Raw genomic sequence first — 11,573 nt, 5'->3', positions numbered from 1 at the left:
GGATATGGATGAACCTCCCACCCCCTTTCTTAGATTAGGTTAGGCAGATTTCCAGAAATGACTGAATAAAAAAAGTGTTTTCCTTACCCCAAAACGCCAAACACTCCCCTCAACCCGAGACTCTAACCTTAAAATAAATGACTAACCTAATTAGAAGCTTATCACAAAAGTTAGACCAGTGTAAATAACAAACATTTATTGGTGTCACTTATGGTAGAAAAAAGTTCCTACACCAGATGCACATGACCCAATTGTTAAATAGAACATTTTCAAGGTGAACACACATCCTTAACCCAGCTTTTTTACCCACTTTTGATGATGGCCAATTCTTCCTCGCCCCCCACCCCAAGACATGTGAGCAACTGCTAATGAAAAGCAGTAAACAGCCACTTGGGCTATATAGCATTTTCAACTCCACTCCAAGGTGAAGATTCCAATTACATTCGAGACTTAAGTTCTCTCAATTTTCTCCTAACGAAAGTTCCTGAGTCCAGTTATTTACAATATTACAGCACTAGCAGAGCAGTGTCTACAACTCGTCTTTATCTGCTGGTTCCTCATCACCAGTTGGGGGAGGGCCTGCACTTCCATAGAGTTTGCTGATAATTGGCTGAACAATTTCTTCTAGCTCCTTCTTTTTAGCTTTGAAATCTTCAATGTCAGCATCTTGGTGACTTTCTAGCCACTCAATCTTTTCTTCTACGGCTTTTTCCATGGTCTCCTTATCTTCAGAGGAAAGTTTACCTCCCAGCTTTTCTTTATCTCCAATCTGATTCTTTAGAGAGTAGGCATAGCTTTCCAACTCATTTCTGGTGTCAATGCGCTCCTTGAGCTTTTTGTCTTCCTCAGCAAACTTCTCAGCATCATTGACCATCCTTTCAATTTCTTCAGGTGTCAGGCGATTTTGGTCATTTGTAATTGTGATTTTATTTTTGTTGCCTGTACCTTTGTCTTCAGCTGTCACTCGAAGAATGCCATTCACATCTATCTCAAAGGTGACTTCAATCTGTGGAACCCCACGGGGAGCAGGAGGAATTCCAGTCAGATCAAAAGTTCCCAGAAGGTGATTGTCTTTCGTCAGGGGTCGTTCACCTAGAAGTCACGCACAAAAAAATTTGTTCGCTGTTACCGACAAACATTAGTACATCTGGATCCCTATGTTTCAGTCTGTTAGAGCCTGTAGTGTCAAGGGCACTCTATCAAACTAGAAGTGGGTCAGTGTTGGGAAAGGAACAGTGAGTTAAGTTACTAGTAACTCTTAACTGAATTTCATCTACTTTATAGCAGTAGGAACCCTTTACTTGTTCTTGTATTTTAATATTTATCTTTTTAATTTATTTATTTGGCTGCGCCAGGTCTTAGCTGCGGCACGAGGGATCTTTTAGTTGTGGCATGCGAACTCTTAGTTTCAGCATGTGGGATCTAGTTCCCCAACCAGGGATTGAAACCGGGACCCCTGCATTGGGAGTGCAGAGTCTTAGCCACTGGACAACCAGGGAAGTCCTTCTTCTTGTATTTTTGAATTTACTTATTTTGGCCATACCGCGCAGCATGTGGGATCTTAGTTCCCCGACCAGGGATCAAACCTGTGCCCCCTGCAGTGGAAGCGTGGAGTCCTAACCATTGGACAGCCAGGGAATTCCCCCAGAAGGTATATTTAATGGGAAAGAGTGCTAGATAGCTAGATAAGAAATAGATTTTAGTACTGGCTCTACCAAACTCAACACCAGTTAAATTAGGGCCCTCCCACCTGAAAATAGCAGATATTTCTTTCCCTAGACATTTCAATAGAGTATGTTAAAAGAAGTCAAGCTCTTCAAAAACATACCATAGTATTAACAAATGTAAGCAATTACCTTCATAGACCTTGATGGTAACAGTTGGCTGATTATCAGAGGCTGTAGAAAAGATTTGAGACTTCTTGGTGGGCACCACAGTGTTCCTTGGAATCAGCTTGGTCATGACACCTCCCACGGTTTCAATACCAAGTGTAAGGGGACATACATCAAGCAATACCAGGTCACCTGCAAAGGTACGTTAATCGAGCTAAGTTCTAATTCAGGAGTCACAGGAGCAATTCCAAGCAGACCCCACAAACAATACAACTTCATCTTCTCCATCTTGCCACCTGATTAGGTTCTATGCATAATCATTTCAGAAGCAATGAATTAAATATAGTTGCTAAGGATCTTGAGACTGTGCCAGGTCTTGACCTCACTGTACCCTCTACTAGCTGTGTGAGCTTGCTGCTCATAATCTACTGCTTTCTAAAGCAACAGCTAATTGTACTCTGAAGCACCATGGATGATGCTGGGACACTGACTTACCTGTATCTTTTTTTTTGCGGTACGCGGGCCTCTCACTGTTGTGGCCTCTCCCATCGCAGAGCACAGGCTCAGGACACGCAGGCCCAGCAGCCACGGCTCACGGGCCCAGCCGCTCCGCGGCACGTGGGATCCTCCCAGACCGGGGCACGAACCCACATCCCCCGCATCAGCAGGCGGACCCTCAACCACTGCGCCACCAGGGAAGCCCTGACTTACCTGTATCTTGATCACCGGAGAGTACACCAGCCTGCACAGCAGCACCATATGCTACAGCCTCATCTGGGTTTATGCCACGGGATGGCTCCTTGCCATTGAAAAACTCTTTAACCAGTTGTTGAATCTTTGGGATTCTAGTAGAGCCACCAACAAGAACAATTTCATCAATATCAGACTTCTTTAAATCAGAATCTTCCAGCACTTTCTGGACAGGCTTCATGGTAGAACGGAACAGGTCCTAGAATAAGTGACAAATGACTGTGATGATGCCTGTCATACCCAGGTACAGTCAAAATACCTAAATGCATTGTCCAAACTCAGACAGTCTAACTAGATCTCATTAGCAAAGCAAAAAACAAGGAACATACCATGTTTAGCTCTTCAAATTTGGCCCGAGTCAGGGTCTCAGAGAAGTCTTCTCCTTCATAGAAGGACTCAATTTCAATTCTTGCTTGATGTTGAGAAGACAGGGCCCGTTTGGCCTTTTCAACCTCACGCCGGAGTTTCTGCACAGCTCTGTTGTCTTTCCGAACATCTTTGCCAGTTTTCTTTTTGTAGAGCTTGATGAAGTGTTCCATGACACGCTGGTCAAAGTCTTCTCCACCCAAATGAGTATCTCCGTTAGTGGCCACGACTTCAAAGACACCATTATCAATGGTGAGAAGAGACACATCAAAGGTTCCACCACCCAAGTCAAACACCAGGATGTTCTTCTCCCCTTCCCTCTTATCCAGGCCATAAGCAATAGCAGCTGCTGTACTATTAGGAGAATGAGAAAGAAAAAATAAATGACTTAGTTAAGTATACCTTTCCCCATTTTGGCCTCTCCTGTTGCAGAGCACAGGCTCCAGACGCGCAGGCCGCTCCGCGGCATGTGGGATCTTCCCGGATCGGGGCACGAACACATGTCCCCTGCATCGGCAGGCGGACTCTCAACCACTGCGCCACCAGGGAAGCCCCGTCATATTTTTTAATTTAACACTTACGGCTCATTGATGATCCTCATAACATTCAACCCAGCAATAGTTCCAGCATCTTTGGTCGCCTGGCGTTGGGCATCATTGAAATAGGCTGGTACAGTAACAACTGCATGAGTAACCTAAAATGATAACAAAAGATAATTAAACATATCTTATCACACGGCTTAACCTTTATTTAAGTTACAGCCAAACCATCGCTTTATTAAGATGGGTATAATATATAATTTTATACCCATGAATTTGCAAGCATTAAGTGATAACACATGAAAGGCACTAGTATTTTGTTTGGCCTACAATAAAGCACGCAAGTAATTAAAACTGATGCACGGATGTCATTCAGATTTTTAAAAGGATGAAAGCGTCAACACAACACAATCAATCAAGAATAGTAATAATAAAACTGCTCGACATTGTTCTAGAAATACTTACCTTCTTTCCCAAATAAGCCTCAGCAGTTTCCTTCATTTTAGTGAGAACCATGGCAGAAATTTCTTCAGGAGCAAATGTCTTTGTTTGCCCACCTCCAACATCAACTTGAATGTACGGTTTAGTTTTCTTTTCAACCACCTATTTTAAAGAATAATTATTTTCAGACGTAGAAGCAATGACATTTTAAACTTTGAGAAGAGGAGCGTCTGAGACCCACTTCTTCCCCCACAGTTTGGTTTACTTTGGTCCTTCGGAGCTGAATATTGAACAGAAATACTTTAAGGAGTATAGGTGCCTGATAATTACAAGCCTCTTCAGTTTTAACCAGTCTCTTAATGCTAACCTATTGCGGACAGAGTAGTTACGCATGAAGTTTCTTTGCCAACCTTACTTTCTTAAGTTCTGTAACACACTGAAACTATTAAATAAAAATTATAGATACACCATGTCTGTATCCTTTTTGCTTGTCTCTGCACTGTTTTTCAGTAACTTCTTAATCCTAAATACTCTCACCACCACCCCCACTTCCTTTTTTTTTTTTTTTCTTTCTATTTAGAAGAGAAAAATCAGGTCGAACCTTGAAAGGTAAGAACTTGATGTCCTGCTGCACAGACGGGTCGTTCCATGTACGGCCGATGAGCCGCTTGGCGTCGAAGACCGTGTTCTCAGGATTGGAGGTGAGCTGGTTCTTGGCTGCATCGCCGATCAGACGCTCCCCTTCAGGAGTGAAGGCCACATAAGACGGCGTAATGCGGTTGCCCTGATCGTTGGCGATGATCTCCACGCGGCCGTTCTTGAACACCCCGACGCTGACGGAAAAACCGAACAGAAGAAATCAGCGACGCTCACGGCAGTCCAGGAGGCCACTCCCCATTCTCCCCTTTTCCACAAACCCCACTTACCAGGAGTACGTGGTGCCCAGGTCGATACCGACCACCGTGCCCACGTCCTCCTTCTTGTCCTCCTCCTCCGGCCGCGCCGCGCCGAGCATCAGCAGCAGCACCGCAGCCACCAGGGAGGGCTTCATCTTGCCGGCACCGTCGTCCACTCACTCAGCAGGCAGGCAGGGCTTCGCAGGCAAACCAGCCACAGGCCGCAACACGAGAGCGCACCGAGGTGTCCGAGCTGAGGATGACACAGCCCAGGGTCAGGAGGAGCAGCGTACAAGGCGAAGGGCAGGTCCGGAACTGCAGGCCGCGGCACCTACCTCTCACACGCACGAAAACCCCAATTTAACACGCCTGTGAGAGCTCAGTCAACGTCGACCGCGCCGTTGCCTACTCGGCTTATATAACCTCCCTCCAGCCCCGTCGTGGAGGCTGCCGATTGGCGAAGGCCCTGCTCGTTGGAGGCCGCTGATTGGTCCAGGCCACCAAGCTGGCCGCTGCGGATTCGAAGCGGCCTCCTCCGCAGCTAACGTCACCGCGACGCCCCCTGGGCTGACTCATTGGCTGCTGGGCGCGCCCAACAGCCACCAATGGCAGGCAACATCCGCCCCATGCTCCGGCTCCATTGGTTTAGCAGCTGCCTGTCCGTGACGCGACCTCCCACTCCGAGGCGGTTTCCGTCGGTAACCGCTGAGGTCCCGCCTCCACGCTGAGCCCTAAGGATGCCGGAGCCAGTACGGCGTGCCTGATTCCCCCGAGGCAGTGGGACCTGGGTCCCTTGCTTCTCCACTGCCCGCCCGCCTGCCCTTCCTCCATCCCTCCCGAGGGAAGCGGCTCTTCCTCCTCCTCGTCTCCATCCCGTCCCAGGCAGGCAGGTATCAGCGTAGATGCTGTGATCACCTCAGAACAAATTTCTCCTTCATAGCTACTACGGGTACTAGAGTGTCCAAGCCCCAGGGCCTTTTGTTGTTCACCGAGGTGCGCAGCCCTCGACTGGGGCCTGGTCTGGGCACTGCCCGGTCGCGAGTCATAGCCCCTACTAGCCAGTTATTTCTCCCCGGCACCCCTTGCCCCGCTATCTTTGTCTATACCAGGCATCTCCACATTGCCTTGCCCCACGGTAAGTCCCAGGGCAGGCCTGGCCAAAGTAATTGATTCCTAAGTAATTGACTCGGGAGCCCCCTCCCCGTGTGGCAGCTCTCCTGTGAAGAGCTTACTAATGCCATCACTCCCACCCTGGGATGTATCATTTTCCTAACTTGTCACCCCCTGTCTTTCCTCTTCCTGCCCATCATTTCCCATTGTGGATCAGATTATCATTTACAAGGCCTTCCTCATCCTTTTTGGATATGTTTTTACCTTCACTCCTTATGGAAAAGGTCTGATCTGTGCTTAAACGCGTTTGATAGACAAAGACGTCTTGATAATGCCTTACTCTTGTAGCAAAAAGTATAAAGGCTGCTATTTACTTCAGGCTTACTATGTGCCAAGCATTAGTCTGTCTCCTGTGCCTTTTGGTCCTTACAGTTCAATACTTGGCATTTCCCATTTTACAGATGAGAAAATTGAAACCAAAAGAGATTAATTAACTAGCTTAAAGTTATAGAGCTGATAAGTGATGGAGTTAGGATATCCAAGTCAGCTTGACTCTGTAGCCAATGCTCTTAACAATTTTTAAAAATGAAGTTCATTTATTCAACAAATCTTTTTGGGGGACCTACTAGAGACAGGCCAGAGGCCTGACACAAAATATTTTTGAGATGATTACAGAAAATTCATGGGACTTATAGTCAGGTGCTAATGACTCTAGTATTTTTTGCACTAAATGTTTTCTTGAGATTCACTAGTATGAGCAATACTGTGTCCAAATAGCACTGAAACATCTTACACACAGTTGACTAAGATGCTGAGCCTAGGAGTCAGTACTCAAGAATTTTCCTATCTCCTTTAGTGCTCCTCAGGGTTATACTGGTGACTCAGAGTTGACTCCATTCTTACTACAGAAGTTGCATCATCCATCTCTTTCAACAGGATTTGTATACTGCTGTAACACTGACCCTTCTTTAGGTTACCTTAGTCCATTATCAAGATAGAAATCACCATTCCACCACATTACAGCTACGTATAATTTCAAGCAAATTTTCTGTATATATCATAGTCCATATCCATTAAAAACAGAGCTCTTAGTTTCAGCCTCACCCTTGACTGATGGAGTAACCTTTGCAACTCTACTTTTTCTGAGATTTAGAAAAGTGATATCTGGCTAACTGCTAAAGGGAATTGAGTATATTGGTGGTTGTAGTATCTTTTAAATGTCAAGTATATTAGGTATGTTATATATTACAATATATTGCAAAGTGCATTCATTTATGGATTGAATAGGAAAGTGCATAGATAAATCTAGTTTGCTGAATCGTAAATGCCGATAATAGTGTCAGTGCCAAGTTATCAATATTTAAATAAGTGCTAGACACTATGCTAAATGTTTTAAGTGCATTATCTCTTTTAATCCTTATGAAAACATTTTTTTAAACCCCTAATTTTAGGGCTAAGGAATCCGAAGCTCCAAGAGGCCAAGAAACTTGCCCAGGAGATCACACAGCTGAGAAGATATGGAGCCAGGATTTGAGCTTTGGCCGTTTAATTTTTAATTTCTGTAGTCTAGGTTGTCATCCTGAGCTTCAGGTTTAGAAGACTTACATATCGTTTTTAGGATACAGAGTAGTTACATAGTTTACAAGTATTTTGATATTGGGCGATAGACAAATGTAGAGTTTATCTAGTAATTTAAACCAGCTCATTTCACTTGTGCTCTTATGGGTAAGAAAATAGATTTCTATTTCCCATCTGATCTCAGAAAGCTAAGCAGAGTCAGGACTGATTAGGATTGAATGTTATTTAGTCCCCAAATCTTCCTTTCTGAAAGGGAATTAAAAGGCATAGAGCAAGAAGGAAAAGGAAAAGTCCTATGTAATTGACAAGTTGAAGTTCTGATAATTAAGAATTTTTCACATGCTTTGTTGGAGAGAACATTCAACTAAGAGATAGGACACATGACCATAGGAAAAAACAACCTCCCAGAGCCTCAGTTTCTTCATCTATTGAGTGTCAGGGATTTCTGTCCCTGCCTGTCTTAGTGGCTTGTTTCAAGAATCAAATGAGATACTGTATGGGAAAGTTGTAGAATAGTGGTAATGCTATTATTTATCATGTAAATATACTATGAGAATAAATTTTAGAAGCTCTTCAAGAAAACCACCTCTTGAGAGTGAATTTTCAAGATTACTTTCAATGGGAAATAATAAGTTTGGGGATTACACTGAATTTGACAAAGATTTTTGGAAATGCTTTGAAAAGTGCTACATCTAATTACTCTCTTGGGGACTTCCCTGGTGGTCCAGTGGGTGAAACTTTGCACTCCCAAAGCAAGGGGCCTGGGTTCCATCCCTGGTCAGAGAACTAGATCCCACATGCATGTCTCAACTAAAGATCCCGTGGTGAATATCCCACGGTGTAGATCCTGAATGCCGTAGCTAAGACCCAGTGCAGCCAAAATTAAAAAAAAAAAAATCTCTCTTATATTGGCCACAAAGATATCTTTTTTATTAAGAGACTGGGAATAATTCCTTAGCCTTCATTAAATAAGGGAGTGAAAGAAAAGTATCTCCCTAATACCTGAGCTGGGAGTAATAGGAGGTATTAATCATGTAAGACTTTTTAGTACTTCTGAAGGTGCAATGTGCTATTCAATAAGTTTTGTCTTCACTTTTAGAAAATGAATTTAATCATTAATAGAGAACCTTCCCCGCCCTTCCCCACACACAAAAGTAACAAAAAGGGCTTCTGTGGTGGCGCAATGGTTAAGAATCTGCCTGCTAATGCAGGGGACACGGGTTCGAGCCCTAGTCCGGGAAGATCCCGCATGCCGCGGAGCAAGTAAGCCCATGCGCCAAAACTACTGAGCCTGAGCTCTAGAGCCCACGAGCCACAACTACTGAGCCTGCGTGCTGCAACTGCTGAAGCCCACGCACCTAGAGCCCGTGCTCCACAACAAGAGAAGCCACCACAAAGAAGCCCGCGCACGGCAACGAGGAGTAGGCCCCGCTCGCTGCAACTAGAGAAAGCCTGCGCACAGCAACGAAGACCCAATGCAGCCAAAAATAAATAAAATAAAAATTTTTAAAAGTAACAATGCATTTTCTGTTCTTCACGTGTTTTTTTGGAGAAAGGTATTTAGGGGGGCATGTTGTGTCAGTGTGATGGGAAAGATCATGGGGTTTGCAAGCATTAAAAACTGCGTTCCAGTTTTGGCACCAACAAGCTGTGACTTAGGGCAAGTCACTTAATCTCTCTGAGGCTCTGTTCACTAGTATGTAAAATGGATATAATTCTGCCTCCTCACAAAACTATTTATGATTAAGGTACTTGATTAATTGTAAAGCATTTTAATTTTATACATAAAATGTTAGTTTTAATTTTTCTTCTATCTTTTTTTTTTTTTTTTTTTTTTGCGGTACGCAGGCCTCTCACTGCCATGGCCTCTCCCGTTGCGGAGCACAGGCTCCGGACGCACAGGCTCAGCGGCCATGGCTCATGGGCCCAGCTGCTCCGCGGCTTGTGGGATCCTCCCGCAGCAGGGCACGAACCCGTGTCCCCTGCGTCGGCAGGCGGACTCTCCACCACTGTGCCACCAGGGAAGCCCTTTTTCTTCTATCTTAAGTTTTCCTTTGAAGTAAAATAAGCTACTGAGGATAAAGAGCTACCTCTATAGCTTCTGAGTGATAATATTTGATATATGTCTTAAATTTCTAAATTTTTAAAATAGGAAATATATATACATGGTGTAAAATTCAATGGGTGCAATATGCAATATACAGTGAAAATAAGTTGGCCTGCCACTCAGTCCCCAGCCCTGTTACCCTACACTGATGAAGGTTACCACTGTCACTACTTTATGTTGCCTTCTAGAGATGTTTTCTTCATATGCAATGTGTATGTGTGTATCCCTGTTTTATTTTTTAATTTTTTTATAGCCTCCCTGCTTTTTTTTTTTTAATTAATTAATTAATTAATTAATATATTTTTGGCTGTGTTGGGTCTTCGTTGCTGCGCACGGGCTTAATCTAGTTGAGGTGAGTGGGAGCTACTCTTCATTGCCGTATGTGGGCTTCTCATTGCGGTGGCTTCTCTTGTTGCGGAGCATGGGCTCTAGGCCCGGGGGCTTCAGTAGCTGTGGCTCGCGGGCTCTAGGGCATGGGCTAGAGCCATGGCTCACGAGCCTAGCAGCTCCGCGACGTGGGATCCTCCCAGACCGGGGCACGAACCCGTGTCCCCTGCATCGGCAGGCGGACCCTCAACCACTGCGCCACCAGGGAAGCCCACCATTTATTTTTAAAATAAGCTTTACAAAGTATTAAGTTTCTATTTAACTTATATCTGTATTCTAGAATTTCTTTAATTTGCATGAATTTGGCATTTAAAAATTTGTTATCAGGAGTAAACAATTTCCATTTTGAAATGACAATTTATGATTTGTCAGTATGATGAAATATTATGTAGCCATTAAAATTGTTGATATCTGATTTTCAAAGAGTATATAAATTGTAAGTATGTTACTTTTTTTGTCTATACTTTTTGTTATTAAAAAAATCTATCTATCAGGAGCTTAACAAGCTTGAAAAACTTTGAGAACTTAAAACTAAGTAATACAAGACAATGAAAATAGTTGTCAGTGAAAGATGTAAAATATGATTACGTTAAAGATATTTCATATATTATAATTAGTCTTGGGTTAAATTCAAATACAGATAATGCACAAAAGCCTTATGATCCATTAACATTACAGCTCCTATCAGTCTGGACATCCCTTGCACTGGTAGAAAAATCAGTTTTATAGTAGATTTCATTGGGCTGAAGTGTGAGTTGCATAATTTATGATCCTGTTCTACAGGAAATGATCCTCATTTCCAGTATTCTCAAGTTTTAGGCTTTTATCTGTTGTCCTCGATTTAGCCAATAATTTAAAATTCCTTGGCAAATGTTATAAAACCATACGACTATGTGAGTACACTGCCTTAAATCAAAAGCTCCATCAGCTTCATAGTAAATCGACCTCTGAGTATCACTATTTCTGAACCTGCCAGTGGGAGCCAGTGCAGGACAACCAAGGGCCCAGAGCATGGAGTGGGGCTGTGACTGGAATCTTGTCCTTTACTTTCAACTGGACAGTTTAAGTGCAAAAAGGACTTTATGAAGGATATTTTGTGCCCCTTGTGTATAGGACAGCTTCCATGTCTGTCTCTCTGGATTTTCCAGAGGTTTAGAAAAATTTTCCCGTTAAGAAATAACATATAGTTAATTCACATGTATTTTTTGTTATTCAAAATGTGATGAGTCAACCTAAATGTCCATCAACAGGGGATGCTAAATTAACTAGGGTAGATTGTACTATGGAAATATTGTGCAAGGTTCAAAACAATGAGGTAGATTTTTATGTATCTATATGGAAAGATGCCAGGATTTACTATTACATGAAAAAAGCATTATAGAACGTGGAACAGTATGTACAGTGTGATTCTATTTGGGTTAAACAACCCGCCACCAAATCTGGACAGATACGTATCAAATTGACAAGAGTGGCTCCTGGATGGAATTGGGTGGGAATCAAGAGGAACTTTTGACTTATTTGTATTGTATACATTTTTAAATTTTTATTATTTATTTATTTATTCTTA

At 43.2% G+C, this 11,573-nt stretch overlaps 1 protein-coding gene across 2 annotated transcripts; it reads right to left on the bottom strand.

Annotated features, from left to right (window-relative positions):
• Positions 1-181: 181 nt before the first annotated feature.
• On the bottom strand, positions 182-5,243 carry HSPA5 (heat shock protein family A (Hsp70) member 5). Of its 2 annotated transcripts, XM_060100433.1 has the most exons (9): positions 5,160-5,243; positions 4,855-5,077; positions 4,530-4,761; positions 3,953-4,090; positions 3,530-3,642; positions 2,912-3,302; positions 2,544-2,781; positions 1,857-2,024; positions 182-1,092 (listed from the first exon to the last, which is right to left on the bottom strand). In XM_060100433.1, the coding sequence occupies exons 2-9, from the start codon at positions 4,977-4,979 to the stop codon at positions 530-532; spliced, it is 1,968 nt and encodes a 655-aa protein (XP_059956416.1). In that variant the 5' UTR covers positions 4,980-5,077; positions 5,160-5,243; the 3' UTR covers positions 182-529. The 2 variants fall into 2 exon arrangements, with proteins under 2 accessions (XP_059956416.1, XP_059956415.1); XM_060100432.1 differs by having other exon boundaries at positions 4,855-5,227.
• Positions 5,244-11,573: the final 6,330 nt, after the last annotated feature.

Source organism: Mesoplodon densirostris, chromosome 6, assembly GCF_025265405.1.
Source record: "Mesoplodon densirostris isolate mMesDen1 chromosome 6, mMesDen1 primary haplotype, whole genome shotgun sequence".
Taxonomy (NCBI): Eukaryota; Metazoa; Chordata; class Mammalia; order Artiodactyla; family Ziphiidae; genus Mesoplodon; species Mesoplodon densirostris.
This window is presented reverse-complemented; position numbering and strand designations above follow the sequence as displayed.

What these genes read in the sequence shown, in the direction of transcription:
- HSPA5 (XM_060100433.1), bottom strand. Translation starts at nt 4,979, where the DNA reads ATGAAGCCCTCCCTGGTGGCTGCGGTGCTGCTGCTGATGCTCGGCGCG. An exon ending in CTGGGCACCACGTACTCCTG is followed by an intron (nt 4,762 to 4,854) that starts GTAAGTGGGGTT and finishes TTTTTCCGTCAG; the next exon opens with CGTCGGGGTGTTCAAGAACG. An exon ending in AGGCTTATTTGGGAAAGAAG is followed by an intron (nt 3,643 to 3,952) that starts GTAAGTATTTCT and finishes TTATCATTTTAG; the next exon opens with GTTACTCATGCAGTTGTTAC.